Source organism: Aquarana catesbeiana, linkage group LG08 (assembly GCF_042186555.1).
Source record: "Aquarana catesbeiana isolate 2022-GZ linkage group LG08, ASM4218655v1, whole genome shotgun sequence".
In the NCBI taxonomy this organism is placed as follows: domain Eukaryota; kingdom Metazoa; phylum Chordata; class Amphibia; order Anura; family Ranidae; genus Aquarana; species Aquarana catesbeiana.
This window is the reverse complement of record NC_133331.1, coordinates 18,365,814-18,386,319: the sequence shown is the minus strand read 5'-3', so window position 1 is coordinate 18,386,319 and position 20,506 is coordinate 18,365,814. Positions and strand designations below refer to the sequence as shown.

The window sequence follows — 20,506 nt, the reverse complement described above, 5'->3', positions numbered from 1 at the left end:
CTAAAAGGAACACCTTCTGCTGTAGAGACGGCTCGTGTGTTCATTAGGGAAATTGTCAGGTTACACGGGATTCCCGCAAATATAGTGTCTGATAGGGGGGTGCAGTTTACTTCACGCTTTTGGAGAGCCCTTTGTGAAAATTTGAAGATTGAATTAGCTCTGTCCTCAGCATACCATCCCCAAACTAATGGGCAAACTGAAAGGACAAATCAGACTCTGGAGCAATACATTAGGTGTTTTACATCTTTTGTGCAAGATGATTGGGTGTCCTTGCTGCCACTAGCAGAATTCACGTACAATAATGCCAGTCACTCTGCCACGGGTCAATCTCCTTTCTTTGCTAATTATGGGTTTCATGCATCTTTTTTACCAGATTTTCTTTCAGAATCTCCAGTTCCAGCGGTCCAGGACACAGTGCAGTTTCTCAGTCAAAATAACCGGATCTTGCAGGAGGCGGTATCCAAAGCGCAAGCTGACAATAAGAGGTTCTTTGATGAGAAAAGAAGGGGAGATCTAAACCTTCAGCTTGGCGACAAGGTATGGCTGTCTACTAATAATATCAGATTGACATGTCCTTCCAAGAAGCTTGCCCCAAAATTTATTGGACCTTTCCCTGTGAAAAGGAAAATTAACGAAGTATTGTATGAATTATGCTTACCTGACTCACTTAAGATACACCCTGTATTTCACGTGTCACTCTTAAAGCCTGCTGTAGATGATCCTTTCCCTGATAGGGGCACCAGGGTCCCTGAACCAGTTCTGGTGGACGGCAATGAAGAGTACGAAGTGGAATCCATCCTTGACTGCAGAAAGAGGTCTGGGCAAGTACAGTTTTTAATTAAGTGGAAAGGGTATGGTCCGGAAGACAACTCATGGGAACCTGACTGTAATATTCATGCCAAACGTTTAATTCATGCATACTTCTCTGCCCATCCTGAAAAAAAGGCTTATCTGGGCATCCGGAGGCTGCCCGTTGGGGGGGGCAATGTCAGGGGCACGTCAGCAGTCGTCGGGTGAATCTGCGTGCACGTAGGTCCACAAGGAGTGTTTCTAGACGAATTCAGCCAAGATCCCCACCAGGGGGCGCCGGCGCGCTCCCGCGGGTGCCCGTACGCGCGTTCGCGCCCGTGCGCGCGCCCGTTCGCGCTAGCGCCGTTTAGCGCCAAGGGGCCTTTAAAAGAGTGACAGGTGCTCATGTTAGCTGCTGTTCGTCTGCAGCTCTGCACCTGAAAGTTCCTGTATCTGCCTGCTTGTTATTTGCTTTGACCCGGCTACGTCTGACCATTCTCCAGTCTCCTATCCGACCCGGCTTGTCTGACCTTGTTTACTCTGCTACCCGTTGCCGAACTCCTGCCTGTCTGACTACCCTTGGATCATCCCTCCTGTTTATACCCTGCCTGATCTCCTGCCAAATACGGACTGTCTGACCTTGCTTACCTGTGTCCTGTAACGCTGCTTCCAGCCTGCCTGTTTGCATCCAGCTGCTGTCTTCGCATCTGTCTGCCAGCCTACCTACCGGCCTGCACCAGTTACCTGCATCCACAGCTCAGCCATCCCTGAGGGACATCCTTCCAGTTCCGGTGTCTGCTTCTGCTGGAACCTACATCAGGCCCTCCTACCCACTGTGCTCAGGAGACCACTGTTCCCACTTCCAGCGGCTCCTGAACCAGCGCTTAAGAGAGGTCTCCTTCTACCAGTCAGGCTCAACTACCAGGTACCTCACATCTTCATTATGTTCTGTCTCTCTGATTTCTACACCAATAATGATAAATATCAGACTTTATGTGATAAGAAACAATAGTGAGGGGGCGCTAATGATACAATAGTGTTAGGACAATTTTAATGACAGTAACATAAATTAATAGTAAAAACTGTTATACTTCATACATTATATACATCAAAATGCAACGTGCTAAATGTTAATGTGAATATAAATTAATAATAAAAAGGTCCTTTTATAAAGTCCATAAAATCTTCTGTGATAACAAGTTAGCAATGTCACATGAAGTGTAACACCATCACCATTTGGTAGTAAATCCACAAGAACATACCCAATGTGCTTAGTTAGGATTTCCTGTTCACCAGACAGATATGACCTCTTTACTTAAAGTGGTTGTATACCCTGTACACCCTGTACAACCACTTTTACCTACAGGTAAGCCTAGATTAAGGCTTACCTGTAGGTGCAGGAAATATCCCCTAAACCTCCACGGTTTAGGAGATATTTACAAAAGAGACGAGCGCCGATATCTATGGCGCATGCGCCGTAGACAACGGCAAAGCATAGTAGCCCATTATGCTTTTCCTTTGCAGGGAAATAAAGAGGAAGTAAAACCCATCAGGGTTTACTTCCTCTTTAACTACTTCCCACCTGGCCACTGTACATAAACGGCTGGGTGGGTGCTCTCTCCTTCTGAGTGGACGCTCAGGAACGTCCCTCAGAAGGAGAGGGATCGCGCGTGCCCGCGCAGCAGCGTGATCTCGATGCGCTCGTGTCACCCAGACACGGCGCATCTCCGATCGCCAGGAGGGCTCTGTGATTGGTCCTCCTGATCACATGACGGCCGTGTCCAATCACAGCCATCATGTGATGTAAATACAGAGCCGGTTGCTAGACAATCGGCTCTCCTCTCCTCACACAGAAGTTGTCGGTGAGGAGAGGAGAGCGGATCTCTGCAGCTGGCTGGTGATCAGTGAGTATGAGCTGTTTTTTACAGCTTTTTACTCACTGATCACCAGTCTAGTGTCCCCACACAATGTAGTGTCTAGTGTCCTCAAAACACATGTCCCCAAAGCACATGTCCCCAAAACACATGTCCCCAAACACATGTCCCTACATAGTAAAAACACCTGTCCTCCACATATGTAACAGTAAAATCACATGTCCCAATGATTATCTGCACACATATGTCCGTGATCACCTGCGCACATCTGTACATGATCATTTGCGTACATCTGTCCGTGATCACAAGAACCAATTATTATACACTTAACGGGATTTTTTTTACCAAAAACACGTAGCAGAATACATTTTGGCTTACATTTATGACAAAATTCGATTTTATTGTATTTCTTTTAAAACAGAAAGAAGAAAATATTGTGTTTTTTTCCAAATTTCCGCTCTTTTTTCACTTATATCGCAAAAAATAAAAAACAGAGTCGTGAATAAATACCACCAAAAGAAAGCTCTGTTTGTGTGAACAGAAAGATAAAACTTTCATTTGGGTACAGCGTAGCATGACCGCGCAATTGTCATTGAAAGTGTGAGAGCGCTGAAAGCTGAAAATTGGTCTGGGAAGGAAGGGGGTGAAAGTGCCCGGTATTGATGTGGTTAAAAAGAAGGTCAAATAGTACTTGGTAGGTATAATCCTTAGACTTGCTTGAATGTCATTGGAGATATGACAGGAGGCTTATGTTTTTATCCTCCTCTCCACCATGGAGACCCATTGAAAATAAGAGAAGGAAGGAACCAATACCCTAATATTTTTTTTAATAAAAGGATTAAAAACAAATGACAGAGTGCCTGCTTACATTTGTGTGTGCCCGGCACTGGGGATAGCCCGTATAAGTCACTAGGATGGAACCATACACGCCCGGCTCGCACTGGTGGGTCGCTGTGCGTTCAACTGCTGTGTAGAGAAAAAAGTCAGGGACCCGGTTGTGACGTGACCGGAAATCCTATGTAAGCACATTGGGTATAATCTTGTGGATTTACTACCTAATGGTGATGGTGTTACACTTTATGTTACATTGGTAATTTATCACTGAAGAGTTTATGGACTTTATAATTATTATTAATTTATATTCACATTAACATTTAGCACGTTGCACTTTGATGTATATAATGTATGAAGTATAACAGTTTTTACTATTAATTTATGTTACTGTCGTTAAAATTGTGTTAACACTATTGTATCATTAATGCCCCCTCACTATTTTTTTTTCTCACTTAGGGTAGTATATCTACACTTATAGGGAGAGGCTATTTTAGGTACTTTATTCTCTTACACATTTACTTTTGGCGCAAGGTTCTTTTTTCACAATTCAGTTTTTTTTATATATATATATATATATATATATATATATATATATATTTTTTTTTTTTTTTTTTAATTACTTTTTTCACAATTCCAATCAGACTTTATGTACCTCTAATGTCTGACCTCTGTATTGTTTTTCAGAAATGTGGCAGAAACCTTGGTCAACCAGAAGGTGTGTCCTCCTTGTGTACTGGTTTTGGATTGTAGTATCATTTGTTTTGGTATTGGTTGTTGTGTTTCCAAAAGGTAAGTTCTAAGTTGCTATGAACTTTACAGAATTTTTACCAAAGAAAACAAGGCAGAATCTGATAAAATAAAATGTTTCAAATAAAAGCTTCAGTCCTTACAAAATTGCTACTGCTAATGAAGTCACGCAAACTCTGCAGCACGTCCGCACCCCCACAGACCCCTTGGGGCCAGCTGTGGAGCATTTTTCTTTATCTAATTTCCCTTCCCCCTCTCTTCCATATGAGAGGGATGAGGGTACGTAGGTTTACTTCTCCCCCCCCCCCCCATGCCCCACCAATCTTCTGTATATAGTGTATTTCTTTGCAGTCATTCCTTACTTATAGGGGAAAGAGGAGATAGAAGAGGGGCCACACATGTATTTTGTGGGTCTGCTTGGCTCAAGACTACAGAAATAAGATAAAAGCCACGTCTCGGTACATTAATATCACTTATGGGGATGCTCTGCATATCCCCTTTGGTTTAACAAATTTCTTTCCCTTATACTCACAGTCCCACTAAAACTTCCACCCTCCCCAAAACACGAGAAAAAAAAAAGTTGTGGATCTTAACTACTTCCCGACCGGCTCCTGTACGTATATGGCGGCAGGATGGCTCTCCTGCGCGAATCGCTGTATATGTACGGTGGCTCCTTTAAGAGCCATAGCAGGCACGCATCCGCTGCACGATGGGGGGGACCCGATGCGCGTGGCCGGTGGGCGCGACCATGTCAATGGTCCCAAAAAAGTGTCAAAAGTGTCCGATCTATCCACCGTAATGTTGCAGTCCCGATAAAAATTGCTGATCGCCACCATTACTAGTGACAAAAAAAAAAAATAATAAAAACTCCATAAATCGATCCCCTATTTTGTAGACACTATAACTTTTATAAAACCAAAAATCTGTAGAAGAATACATATTGGCCTAAACTGATGAAGATTTTTTTTTTTCTTTTATTGGGATATTTATTATAGCAAAAAAGTAAAAAAATTGTGTTTTTTTTCAAAATTGTCACTCTTATTTTGTATATAGCGCAAAAAAGAAAAACCGCAGAGGTGATCAAATACCCCCAAAATAAAGCTCTCACTCGCAGAATTAAGCGATAGTGATTTGTGGGGAGATCCGTCATCAAACACTGAAAGTAATGACAGCGACAATTCTCAAAAGTCACTCTGACCTGTTAATAGTCTCCTAATGACAAGTGCCCCTGTGTGTGTGATTTAAAAAAATAAAGCAGTATATACAAGATTTCTGAGCGCCGATCAGCGCTAATGTGACCGGCCGGCTCTCTCCTCTCCCCGTCTGACAGATGCAGCATGCAGGGCCAAGATTCCTCCGCTGACATCAGTCAGGAGGGGAGGAGGAGAGAGCCAGCCGGTCACATGAGCGCTGATTGGTGCTCAGAAATCTTGTATATACTGCTTTATTTTTATAGATCACACACAGGGGCACTTGTCAGTAGGAGACAGGGCTGATACTATTAACAGGTCAGAATTATTTCAGCAGCAGGAGAAGGGGCGGGCGGGCGGGGGGAGGAGGGGCAGGGACTGTCACTAGCTGACAGGCAGGGAGGGGGGACAGAGGACAGAGGAGGACATAGGAGAGCTGCAGATAGCGACGGATGATGGAGGCATGTAAGCTGACCACACTGTCTGGGCTCAGCAGCCATGATATACCGTGGTAAACTTACATAGGGGAGGGGAGAAACTGGCAGGTCAGCCAAGTACTTCAGGTGATACAGGGGGCCAAATGACACAGCACAAGCACTGTGCTGTATAACATGCTTTAAAGGGACAGGATCCTTTTTTTTTATTCTTAGGTTAACAAGCGCTTCAAAGCTTATTTAAACCCAAAACCAAAAAACAGTATTTGGATGTGATAGCTACATTAGTTTTTTTTTTCACTTAGTGATCCTTCAAATAACACACTTCCTGTCCCTTCATGTCTACCCTAATTTCTCTATGGCATCTACAAACAATATACTGTATTTTTCGCTCCATAAGACGCACCTGACCATAAGACGCACCTAGGTTTTAGAGGAGGAAAACAAGAAAAAAAATATTATGAACCAAATGGTGTACTAAAATATTTAACAGTGCCTATGAAATGCAGCCTTACCAGTGCCAATGCAATGCAGCCTTACCTGTGCCTATAAAATGGAGTCTGATCAGTGCCCATGAAATGCAGCCTTACCTGTGCCACCTCCACCTCGCACAAACTGACATTCCTGTATGCTCCGCCTGTCACTCGGATAGAAGGCAGAGCAGCCACCGCACTCTATTCGGCTGCTCGGGCTGCTCTGCCTTCTGTCTGTCGCTGAGTGACAGACCCAGTCGGGAGATCGCCCAGCGCTCACGGACCACAATAAGGGGTCCTGTGCATAAATTATCGCATGTGGTAAGTTAAGTGGTAAGTTAAGTACAATTCACAAAAAAAATAAAATAACGATTTTGCGGTAAACAACGAAAAAAAAAATATTTTTTTAACTAAACGTTTACAAAAGTGCAATAGTGGAGTATGTCAGCCATGACAATTACTCCAGCTAGAAATGACCTCTTGAAGTGGCCACTGTAATACTTTTGGTTATATACACCATTACAACAAACTAAAACTTAGATAGGAACATGAAAAAGAAATAAAAATGTTTACAAAAAAATGTAAAAAAAATACAGACCACTTTTCTTTAGTTTCCACAATATGAATATAGGCAGCAGCACAGAATTAGGACAAAAACATAAAAAAGGGCACTTTCAACAACTGTAGTAGGCCATACATTTACAAAAAAACACATTTTTATGAATGGATGGCATAAAGGATTTAGTAAAAGAGCTTGGAATAACAAACATCAGGAAACATAAATTTGAGAAGGTAAATATTGTAAATTGCTGGAGGTTGGATAGTCAAAGGGGTACCACATCCCTATGAATACATATATTGTCAGAAGAAAGGGAATGGGATTTTTAGGGTGCCCATGAAAAAGTACTAGTCAAATATATAAAAATATATTTCATTTATTAATACAAAATATATTAAAAAACATCACAGTATCATCATACAGTAACCATAATATGAGGAACCAGCAGTAGCTTCTTGCTCTACATGTTTCGCCATGCAATGGATTCCTCAGGAGACTTCCAGTAAGCACTGCATAACATGGTAACTATAGGTTAAAGACAATATATTAGAAAATCAATATTCACTAATCAGAACAAATTGAAACATTTTAAAACAAAATGTAATTTTCTCGCAAATGCATTAGACCCGAGCGTGCCCCCTTCTATCCCCACCTGAACTGTGGAACGTGTCCTATCTATGGAGGTCACGACCCTGATGTCTGAAGGACATTGAAAGATGCAGATAAATTTGGTGTATCACAGAGAAGGACATACAGGCGCCAAAAAGGAGAGTGCTATCTGAAAAGGGATACATTGTAAGCTCAAAAATCAGCAAAAAATGACCAAGGGAGAATAAACATATTCTAACCTCAGAATAAATTTGAGAAGGTAGTTCAAATATCAATGCTTACAAATAGAGAGTACTGTAAAAAATGTTACATTAAAAAATTGTAAAAAGTAAAATACAGGTGATACTCGAAAAATTTGAATATCGCGCAAAAGTTCATTTATTTCACTAATGCAACTTCAAAGGTGAAACTAATATATGAGATGGACTCATTACATGCAAAGCGAGATAGTTCAAGCCGTGATTTGTCATAATTGTGATGATTATGGCTTACAGCTCATGAAAACCCCAAATCCACAATCTCAGAAAATGAGAATATTACATGCAATCAATAAAACAAGGATTGTACATAGAACAATATCGGACCTCTGAATAGTATAAGCATGCATATGTACTCAGTACTTGGTTTGGGCCCCTTTTGCAGCAATTACTGCCATTACTTCAATAGCCTTCAGCTCTTCTGCATTGTTCGGTCTCATGTCTCTCACCTTTCTCTTGTCAATGCCCCATAGATTCTCTATGGGGTTTAGGTCAGGTGAGCTTGCTGGCCAATCAAGCACAGTAATCCCACAGTCATTGAACCAGGTTTTGGTGCTTTTGGCAATGTGGGCAGGTGCCAAGTGCTGCTGGAAAATGAAGTCAGCATCCTGCGGAAGGAAGCATGAAGTGCTCCAAAATCTCCTGGTAGTGATCAGCCAATGACAGCTGATCACTTGATGTAAACTGAAGATCGATAATCTGTATTTTTTTCCCCCTGCTGTCAGTGTGAGGGGATAAAAAGAGAAAACAGGAAAACACTGTGCTTTTAAAGAAACCCCTTAAAAAGCAGCAGTTCAACTGTGCAATATACACAACAATACAGGAAAACAAAGAAAAAACTGTGCTATACCATGAATGATAATAAGTGCATAAAAATCAATTAATGCAAAATAAAAATATGCAAAAACATCAAAATTCATCAAAACATAAGTGTACAAAATGATATTATATAGCAAAGTCAATACGTCAGAAATCCAGAAAATCTTCTAGGGAGATAGAGAGAATCCTCTAATAGCTCTTCATAAGGGCCAATGTGGAAAGGTAGGAAATGGAAACACCCCTCACAGTGATCATCCACCGCCTAAAATGCACGCTTACCAGATTGCAAGCACAACAGGCACGTAGATAGACCAAAATCCGGGTATGCAGTTAGCAGTGAAGCATCCCTCTATACAGCACGACGGATAGCAAGCAAACCGTGCACATAAGTGAACTCAGATCCGGATGTCCAGCCAGCAATGAGGCATCCCTCTATGCAGCGTGGCTGCGGGCATGTGGATGGATGGTACCGCAACCCAAATCACGGACATAAGGGCAAAGAGAAGGTGGCCATAATGTAAATCCAATAAAAAAATTTATAAAAATAGAGGTAGAAAACTTACAAGATACCAGTGTAAAAAAATCGATTCGCCGGCTGGCTGGCGAGCGCCCGTTCGAGACAAGATGCGATGACGTCAGAGCGTCAACCTCCCGACGTACGTTTCATCTGTAACTGACGTCGGGAGGTTGACGCACTGTGGAGCAGAAACCTATTCAATCCTCGGCTCCACGCTCCCTTCCCTCCCTCAGCACCATCCAGGCTGGACATTCATATCCAGAGCTACACTGACACTGCACTCTGGGTTAGGCGCCTACCCTCAGCTGCCCCCCAGCACTTCAGAGGCCTCCTTTTCCTTGCACCTTCCGGTTCAAGGCCATCTAAGTATACACAAGGACCCCCTATACACCGGGTCGTACCTCGGTCCAGGCTCTGGGACGTCTGGGTTCCTGCAACCCCTACAGATGGCCTAGCTGCCTCCGTTGGGCAGAATCCCTCGGCCCAGCACGGGGACACCTTCTCAGGGTTTGGAGTCTCACCCTAGGACCCACCACATACCGTTTGGTGTCTCAGCGCCCCCTGTTTTGGAACATCCCCTGTGGTCCTGCTGGGTCTGGCAAACATGGCATGCCCGGTTCGGACCAGGAGCGAGCACAGGATTAGTGGCCACTGTCCCCCACAGCCCTTCCTCCAAGTTGCTTTTAAGTGGATGCAGTAATCCATGATACCCCCCAGCAATACTATATGACATACCCTTGTTGTGCTGTTTCCAATCAGATACCCCTGAAGAAGAGTATAACTTGAAATGCGTTGGGTACTCCCCGTATGTGTGTTCCATATGTTACGGAGTCTGATGATTGTGAAATCCATACACTGTATTGCAAGTTTGTTGTATTACGCAGCCTGTATTTCCATGTATACCCACTTATGTGCAATGTAGATGTGTCATATCTACACACTTTTTCATAATAAAATTACACTCGCAATTACTCCAGAGTAGTCTTTTCCCTCCAAATTCCCATAAGAGGAACAAATTTCCATTTTTGCTTGTACTTCAGGGATGTGGGTTAACCCTACTCTATAGACCAACTTAGCACCACCCTCACTCTTCTCTGGAGTGAGGCAAGTAAACATTATAGAAATATGTGTTTTGTTCAGATTTTATGTCTGAGGTTTACAACCACTTTCATTAAATGAGTTTTGCCATTTTCCAGCAGCCAGAAAGTGCAGTTATCAACTTTAAGCTATGTCAGGAGACAGGTCAGCCCCTATGGGGGTCCTTACAGCCTGACCTTTCTTATCTGGCAGGGAGAGAATAACAGTACACAACATACACACCCATCACTGAATTCAGGCTACTATTATCACTAGGAATGGAGATTCAGGTACTTACATTATTTGCCAATTCTTCACGTTTTTTTTATTTTTAAGTGTATGTATACTGCTCAAAAAAATTAAAGTAATACTTTGAAAAAACATCAGATCTCAATGGAGAAAAATATTATGCTGGATATCTATACTGATATGGACTGTGTAATGTGTTAGGAAGGAAAGGATGCCACATCGTTTGATGGAATTGACAATTATCAACCTACAGAGGGCTGAATTTTCTGAAATTTCATTGCAGCATCTCAAAATGGGCCTCGGTAGTTTGTACCAAAACCCCCCCACCCACCCGTGCTTGTATGCATGCCCCGGGCATGCTCCTAATGAGACGACGGATGGTGTCCTGGAGTATTTCCTCCCAGATCTGGACCAGGGCATCAATGAGCTCCTGAACAGACCGAGGTGCAACCTGGCGGAGTTAGATGGACCGAAACATAATGTCCCAGAGGTGTTCTATTGGATTTAGGTTGTGTGAGTGTGGGCCCATTCAAAGGTATCAATTCCTTCATCCTCCAGGAACTGGCTGCATAGTCTCACCACATGAGGCTGGATATTGTCATGCACCAGGAGGAACCCATGACCCACTGCACCAGCGTAGGGTCTGACAATAGGTCCAAGGATTTCATCCCAATACCTAATGGCAGTCAGGGTGCCATTGTCTAGCCTGTAGAAGTCTGAGCATCCATCCAAGGATTTGCTTCCCCACCACCAAACCGGTCATGCTGAATGATGTTACAGGCAGCATAACGTTCTCCACCGCTTCTTCAGACCCTTTCACGTCTGTCAAAGTGTTAACCTGCTCTCATTTGTGAAATGCACAGGGTGCTAGTGGCGGACCTGCCAATTCTGGTGTTCAATGCCAATCGAGCTCCACGGTGCCGGGCAGTGAGCACAGGGCCCACTAGAGGACATCAGGCCCTCAGGCCACCCTCATGAAGTCTGTTTCTGATTGTTTGGTCAGAGATATTCATACCTGTGGCCTGCTGGAGGTCATTTTGAAGGGCTCTGGCAGTGTTCATACTGTTCCTTATTGCACAATGGAACAGATACCCGTCCTGTTGATGGGTTAAGGATCTTCTACGGTTCTGTCTAGCTCTCCTAGAGTAACCGACTGTCTCCTGGAATCTCCTCCATGCTCTTAAGACTGTGCTGGGAGACACAGCAAACCTTCTCACAATGACACGTATTTATGTGCCATCCTGGAGGAGTTGGACTGCTTGTGCAACCTCTATAGGGTCCACGTATAGCCTCATGCTACCAGTAGTACGGTAACACTGACCCTAGCCAAATACAAAACTAGTGAAAAACAGTCAGAAAAGATGAGTAGGGGAAAAAAATGTCAGTGGCCTCCACCTGTAAAACCATTTTTGTTTTGGAGGACATCTCAATAGCCCATCTAGTGCACCTGTTGTTAATTTCATTAACACCAAAGCAGCTGAAACAGATTAACAACCCCATCTGCTGACCAGATGAATACCCCAGGAGTTGAATTGACTTGATGCTATACTCTGTTTCAAAAGTGTTCCTTTAATTTTTTTAGCAGTGTATATCCATGTTTTTTCTTTTCAGTGTTATGGTAGGAAAGAGCTGAAACCCAAAATGAAATGAGAAGATATCTCTCTGAAGTTTGGGGAATTACAAGGTAGACAGAACAAGCATTCTCTTTGTAAGATTTCCCCACATCTACTGCTCTGGTGACAACTCAACAATTATGCATTTCCCAAAGTGTTCTCTCCCAGAAACAAGAAATGCCATCAGGACAAATAGAGAGGGTGACTTGTCCCACCAGGGACATAGACAGCAATAAAAACTTGGCAAATGTTCGAACCCCTTGCCACTCTACCCACAATTTAAAAAAAAATTCTTGTGAGATAAAAAATATACTTAACTTTTACTGGAGGTGACACTCTATACACTAAACAAGCCCAATTTTGTTAACATTTTATTATACAATGATTATTTGTTATTTGATATTTCTGTTTGTATTTTTATATAATCCTTTTTTCTTTTAAATAGCAATTTCTATACATATTTGTCTACTAGTTAATAAATATACAAATTGCTAAAATAAATTCTCATCTATTTGTAGAAAAGGCACCTGAAAGAATAAATGTTCAGTGTATGGATGACTGGGTCTTATACAGGGGAAAATGTTATTATTTCTCAGACAAGCTTGATACATGGATGAACAGCCAGAACTTCTGCAAATCACACAATTCATCCCTGGCAATTATTGATAATGAGAAAGAAATGGTGAGTAATCATAGACCCATTTCCACCCATGACCTGATGCTCAACATGATCGAAGTACAATTCTGTTGGGGGTGTGCCCTGGCTATGGAAGATAGCAGACGCAGTTTAGCTTAGCTCTGTGCAGCCTGCATTGAGTCCCTGCCTTTTGCCAGATTTTTACTGAGGTTTCTGGCCTATGTCAACACAGGGAATATACAGAGACCCCACTGGACCCCTTATTCAACTAGACCTGAGGGAATACCTATTGTTTCCTTGCCCCATGGACCCACCATGCTCTCTGCTAATATGGCACTAGCTAAGATAGTCACCAAATCACTGCAGCATAAAGAAGCTGCCTCTTCGGGTAGCAGGGGCTTCACTGTTCTTCACAGCCTCCTTCCCCGATCCCCTCTCCTGCCAGGCAGTCACAGCCATCTCCACCTCGCTCTGAGGAGACACAGTCCAGAGTGGTCTCTGCAGCGGTACAATCTTAGCTTCTCTCCCTGCTCTACTCTCTTTATACCAAAACTGATCCCATCATGTGGGTTACAGAAGTCTGATGTGAATGCCCTAAAACAAGTATCCTGTATTTCTGCCAGAGTAGAAGATTTAGATGCCTGCTCACAACAATTAAGTGCTTTTATGGATGCATAAGAGAGAGCCCATACCCAACAGCCACATGCCCTCTTCTCCCTGTGCCTGAGAATGTGGAAAACCACTCTCAGTGAAACTAGGGGGATACCCGAGGCTACCTCTAGTGCTGACTTAATAAGGATAGCTACTGACCCCATTAAGCTTGATAGTCCATAGACTTGAAGATCCCTGCAATGGCTCTCAGTCTCGCCCTCCTGACCTCCTGTGCAGGGTGCTGTTCTTCTCCTTCAAAGAAGAAATTATGCAGTGTGCATGGAGACTCAGGTCCTTCAAGTTTGAAGGGGCCCAAATCACCTTCTTGCCTGACCTTTCCAGAGCAACTCTTGCAATGCACAGGACCGGGAAGCCTCTGCTCATCATGATCTGGGATTATGGGGCACTATAAAAATGGGGCCATCCTTTCAATGTCAAGATCTGTGATCAACTTCTAGCCATCTTCAGGTTTTTGGGTGCCAAGCAAGTGGTGGTAGAGAACCTGTTTGATTTACCTGAAGGGAAAGGCGCCCATCCTTCTTCCTCAGCCCTTCATAAATTACGTTGGTGTTCTAGAGCTAACCCTCCTTGTGCACCGTTGCCTGTGGAGAATAAAGTCTAATGCTGCTGATCAAACCTGTAGATTGTCACTTCTTCTCACCTATGCCCTGGGAGGTAACAGTGAACTCCTGCATCTCGATTTCAGGGGTAGCTACCCTCTATGACTTTTCCTCCTCCACCTACTATAGATGTTGTTTGCTTTTTCATTGAATATCCCTGCTACAAGCCCGAGGAGATTACTCTTTGTCCTGGTGCTCCTATACCCGAGTGTGGGCACTTTCACAAAGGAACTGCCCCATTGCAGTTTTCATCTCGTCTTTATGGCTCTGCACTCAGTCAAATAGTCCTTGGACTGTGTTGTCTTGCTTGATGGCCTGCTGGTCCCCTTACTTGGTCTGCTCTGTTGTTTATAGGACATTATTGTTAGTATAGGATGTAGTTGGCAGTATTACCTGCCAAAACACCTGCCCACTATTGGTCTTTCTGCAGAAATTTATGTTGATCTTGTCTATGGTCTACACATTACTGGTATCTGTATACAGTATAGTTTACAGTATTACCTGTCAATATCCATGCCCTCTACTGGTCTCTCTGCAGGAGCTTACAGTTGACCTTATCTATGGCCCACATCCTAATATTTGTATAAGCTGCCAGTATTTATATAAGATATAGTTCACAGAATTACCTATAAGATGCATATGTACCCTGCCCCATATAAGTAGCTATTGGCTCTGAGAGTCTTTCCTCTTATCTTCCAGTATCCACAGCAGAGCCCTAGCTAAGGCCATGGAGACACCTTGCAATTAAGAGTTAGGGGAAAAGCTGTGATACGAGATGGGGAAGCAAAAATGTCCTAGTTTAGGGGCATTAGAGGAGGAAAAATGCATTTCCTGTAAAAATACAGCACTGGCATATATTCACCAACATTCACAGACAATTTACGTTCTTTTTTTGGGTCCTTTGACATGAGGGAGACAAGTTTTATTGAGCCCATTTATACGCAGGTGTGTTACAGGATGGGGGAAAGGGGTAGAGGAAATAAAAATACGAGGGGGAAGGAAGAAAGGCATACTGCTTTTAGGGGGTGACTTCAATGTCGCCTTAGACCCCCTACTCAACTACTTTTGAGGGCCTGCCACTTCTCTCTCCCCTATTTATGATGCTTCAAGCAATGTCTTCACGAGTCCGGTCTTCGGAGACTCCAGCACCATAATACCAGTGATTATACCTTTTTCTCGCCGTTCAATAAACCTATTCTGGAATCAATTACTTTTTTATGCCTCCTACTCTTCTTGACTCAGTCCAAGAGATTACCATTAAACCTACCTTAATCTCTGACCATGCCCTGATCATGTTGTCCATTTCTCTCTCGCCTCACCCTGCTCAGCGTACACAAAAGTGTCTCAATGAGAGCCTTCTGCAGAAGGACCATCTATTGCCCCAGCTATGAGCAGACCTAACCTCCTTTGCTATAAATGACACTCTTGAGATAAGACCTCTCTCTGCCTGGGAAGCCCATAAATCCTATCTTAGGGGCTCCCAAGTTAAATTAGGATCCACACAGAAGAAAGAGCATCTTGAGAACCTCTCCTCCCTGATTGCCGAAATTCAATCCCTGGATGCCCAGCATAAAAAAACTGTGAGCCCTCAGACTGGCGACCGAATTGCATGCCCTTTATAAAGGGGTTAACTCACTGCTTCTGTCTAAGGTTAAAGTGGAAGTTTAGGCAAAAACTAACTAATTCTAATCCTACTCTATGCCACATTCTAAGACCTCGTACACACAATCGGATTTTCCACGGACAAAGCGTAGGACTTTTGTTTGAAGGGCGTTGGCCGTGAACTTGTCTTGCATACAAACGGCACACAATTGTTGGCCAACAAACATGAAACTATGTGGTTTTTCAGCTCTTGAGCGCCACCCTTTGGGCACCTTCTGCTAATGTCGTGTTTGGTGAGCATTGATCCTGAGCATGCGTGTTTGTACTTTGGACTTTTGTCCGACGGACTAGTGTACATACGCTTGGAAAATCCGACAACAGACAATTGTTCACGGAAAATTTTAAAGCATGCCATCCAACATTTGTCCGCGGAAAATTCGACAACAATTGTCCAATGGAATTGTCGGTCGGATTTTCCGCCAACAGCCTGTCATCACACAATTCCTAAAAAATTTATATAAATGTGTCTGCGCTAAATTACAAAAAATGACAATATTGTTTTACACAAATGACTACAAAAAGTGCAACGTGCAAAAATAATTTCAGAATCGAAATCAAATGCGTCTGTGCTGAAATAATAAATCAGACATGCCAATTGATACTTTGCACACATAACCCCAAAAAAGTGCAACGTGCAAAATTAATTGATACAAAATTATTTCAAAATCTAAGTGCCAAACCAGGAATGAAAATGCAACCATTCCTTAAATAAAATAAAAAAGTCCTTATAGTTCATAAAAATATAAAGTGCTCAAAAAATGTGTCCATAATCAGTGAAGTCCATCCATCCTGTTTATCCAACAAGTGTATCACCATAAAGCATGCCTTAGTGTTCTCCAGTGAACCCCAAAAGCACATGCGCTCACCTTGAAGTGTGTGACACAGTAATTAAACTCTGTCAAAACACGCTTTGGAGCCACTCCTAGGCTCTATGGGATCAACTGTGTAGGTCTCCAATGCTCTCAAATAACGTCATAATATCATATGTAAAAGAAAAGAGACTCCATATCGCAACATTGCAACATAATAAAGGATTTATTTAAAACAAACTCTCCCCTCTTAGAGGTACTCACATGGTGTGGGTGCGTGAGTGCACCATCCTATTCAGGTACCAACATATAAAAAGCCGATCGTATGGTATAGCGTGCGGTGCGGTGTATTCATCCAGCTCTCTCTCCTTGCTGACAGCTCCGTTATGGCCCCTCCTCTACGCGTGTTCGGCACAGGGATCACGTGCCTTCATCAGGGATATTTGATTGGACGGACGCTCTATGCTCAAGTTATAGTAACGGCGGCCATTTTCCCTTAGACCGCAGACAAATCTAGCAAAAGGCTACAGCCATACCTATCCCTTATTAGCAATTTAACCCCTATGATCAACAATCCGATTCTTATTTGACCACCCAAGGATCAAAGATACACAGCTAAAAAGCTGAATGGTTAGCGTATTAATACTTTTGAAAGGACATACCATATATGCTATATTACCCCCCAGAGCGGAGCTGCCATTTGGGGGAGTAACAACAGTAAAAATAAAAAATATAAAATAATAAAAAAATAATAAAAAGACCCTTATACTGTAATTGGAAAGTGCAATAGAAGAATGCCTGGGGGCATATGAACAATATTAATGGGGCCCCTATATAATGCATATCCACCTTATCTTAGTATAAATATACCTAGCTAAATACGTATCGAAGTGGAAACAGACATTACCAAAATCAATATGAGCAAGAACGCTTGAATGGAACTCTCTGGTGAATTAAAAGATATTAAAAATTACTAAGAAAGCATTTTAAATCAAATTCTCTATTTAGTCCACCAGGCACCAAAGAGCCAAGCTGGTGTATCCACCAGGATTCTCGTTTGCTAATTTCTCTAACGAAATTAGAACCCCTCCAGTGGCGTTTAGGTGCTTCAATTCCCCAAAATTTCATACCAGCTGTACTTTGGTTATGCATTTTTTTAAAATGCACATATAGATTAAGTTTATCTGAACCCTTACGTATGTTTCTCACGTGTTCCTCTAAATGGTCCTTCAGAGCCCTAATAGTACACCCTACACAAATTGCATGGGCATTTTAACGCATAAACAACCCCAATCGTATCGCAGGATATAAAATCCCTAATGGTATAAGATGGATTCGAAAAATCTTTTACCCTTTTATTATTGTCCGGAACCCTAATACAGCTGTAGCATCTGCCGCAGCCATAGAAACCTTTAAGATCCCAAAACATTTTTGGTTTTGGGGGGGGGGTGGTTCCACTACGTTATGTACTAGCTTACCTCGTAAATTAGGTGCTCTTTTAAAAACAATTTTGGGTTTTCCTGGAAGTACATCTTTAAGATGAATATCTTGCTTGAGTACGTTCCAATATCTACATATAATCCTTCTTACTTCATTACTCTGTACGGAATAATCCAGAACGACGCTGATGCCCTCATTACCATCACTTCCCATAGTCATGATCTTTTCCTTTAACCACTTGACAACTGGGCACTTAAACCCCCTTAATAACCAGACCAATTTTCAGCTTTTGGTGCTCTCACATTTTGAATGACAATTACTCAGCCATGCAACACTGTATCTATATGAAATTTTTGTCCTTTTTTTCACACAAATGGAGCTTTCTTTTGGTGGTATTTAATCACCGCTGGGTTCTTTATTTTTTGCGCCGTAAAAGAAAAAAGACCGAAAAATCTGTAAAAAAATGCATTTTTCTTCATTTCTGTTATAATATTTTGCAAATTAGTAATTTTTCTTCATATATTTTGGCCAAAATTTATACCGCTACATATCTTTGGTAAAATTAACCCAAATCGGTGGATATTATTTGGTCTTTGTGAAAGTTATAGAGTCCAAAAGCTATGGTGCGAATATCTGAAAATTGATCACACCTGAAGTACTGACGGCCTATCTAATTTCTTGAGACCCTAACATTCCAGAAAAGTACAAATACCCCCCAAATGACCCCTTTTTGGAAAGAAGACATTCCAAGGTATTTAGAAAGATGCATGGTGAGATTTTTGAAGTTGTCATTTTTTCCCACAATTCTTTGCAAAATCAAGGTTTTTTTTTTACTTTTTTTTTTTCCCACAAAATTGTCATATTAGCAGGTTATTTCTCACATATGCATACCACAAATTACACCCCAAAACACATTCTGCTATTACTCCCGAGTATGGCGATACCACATGTGTGAGACTTTTACACAGCGTGGTCACATACAGAGGCTCAACATGCACGGAGCACCTTCAGGCGTTCTGTAGTTCCCAGGCCAATTCTGACATTTCTCTCCTACATGTAAAAATCATCATTTATTTGCTAGAAAATTACATAGAACCCCAAAACATTATATATGTTTTTTTTAGCAAAGACCCTAGAGAATACAATGGCGGTCGTTGCAACTTTTTATCTCGCACGGTATTTGCGCAGCAATTTTTTTAACGCGTTTTTTTGGGGAAAAAAACTGTTTTGTGCTTTACAAAAACCAAAACAGTAAAGTTAGCCTAATGTTTTTGCATAATGTGAAAGATGAAGTTATACTGAGTAAATAGATACCCAACATGTCACCTTTCAAAATTGCACGCGCTTGTGGAATGGCGCCAAACTTTGCTACTCAAAAATCCCCATAGGCGACGCTTTAAAATTTTTTACTGGTTACATGTTTTGAGTTACAGAGGAGGTCTAGGGCCAAAATTATTACTCTCGCTCTACCGATCGCAGCGATACCTCACATGTGTGGTTTGAACACGGTTTTCATATGTGGGCGGGACTTACGTATGCGTTCGCTTCTGCATGCGAGCACACAGGGACAGGGGCGCTTTAAAATTTTTTTTTTTTTTTTTATTGTTCATTTTACTTTATTTATTTTAGTTTGATGCTTTTTTCCAAAAAAAAACGTTTTTGACCACTTTTATTCCTATTACAAGGAATATAAACATCCTTGTAATAGGAATATGGCATGACAGGTCCTCTTTACAGTGAGATATGGGGTCAATAAGACTCCACATCTCACCTCTAGGCTGGGAAGCCTGAAATAAAAAAAAAAAAAAAAAAAACGATCCTGGCTTCGATCGTAGCGGTCAGTCGGTAGAAGCGCGGGAGGGGGGGACACCCCCTCTCGCCTCCCGTAAGAACGATCAAGCAGTGGAACAGCTGCTATGATCATTCTCATGGTGTAGGGAATCGCCGGCTGAAAAAGCCGATATCTGAATGATGCCTGTAGCTGCAACCATCATTCAGATATCTCCGCACAAAGTCAAGGACGTTGTATGACGGCCGGTGGGCGGGAAGTGGTTAAAACGCATTTTTTTTTAACACAAAGTTGTCCATTTATACAATATTTCTACCACATAACATGTACATACCAAAAATGACACCCCAAAATAGATTCTCCTACTCCTCCTGAGTACGGCGATACCACATGTGTGAGACTTCCTCAGCCTGGCCACATACAGAGGCCGAGTACAGCTGAGCATGGCTCGGTATGGCGGGGTATTGCGGAGTATGGCGGGGTATGGCGGGGTATTGCGGGGTATTGCGGAGTATGGCGGGGTATTGCGGAGTATGGCGGGGTATTGCAGAGCATGGCAGAGTATGGCGGAGTATGGCGGGGTATTGCGGAGTATGGCGGGGTATTGCAGAGCATGGCAGAGTATGGCGGAGTATGGCGGGGTATTGCGGAGTATGGCGGGGTATTGCAGAGCATGGCAGAGTATGGCGGAGTATGGCGGGGTATTGCGGAGTATGGCGGGGTATTGCAGAGCATGGCAGAGTATGGCGGAGTATGGCGGGGTATTGCGGAGTATGGCGGGGTATTGCAGGGTATGGCAGAGTATGGCAGAGTATGGCGGGGTATGGCGGAGTATGGCGGGGTATGGCGGGGCATGG

General features: G+C 42.6%; 1 protein-coding gene across 2 annotated transcripts in view; it reads left to right on the top strand.

Moving 5' to 3' along the window:
* The window catches only part of LOC141105617 (C-type lectin domain family 2 member A-like), a 94,682-nt gene that overhangs the window by 62,058 nt on the left and 12,118 nt on the right, over positions 1–20,506 (top strand). For both annotated transcript variants that reach the window (XM_073595570.1, XM_073595571.1), the window contains exons 3-4: positions 4,182–4,286; positions 12,560–12,723. In XM_073595570.1, coding sequence (XP_073451671.1) covers positions 4,182–4,286; positions 12,560–12,723 — 269 coding nt within the window. The remainder of the gene's footprint in view (positions 1–4,181; positions 4,287–12,559; positions 12,724–20,506) is intronic.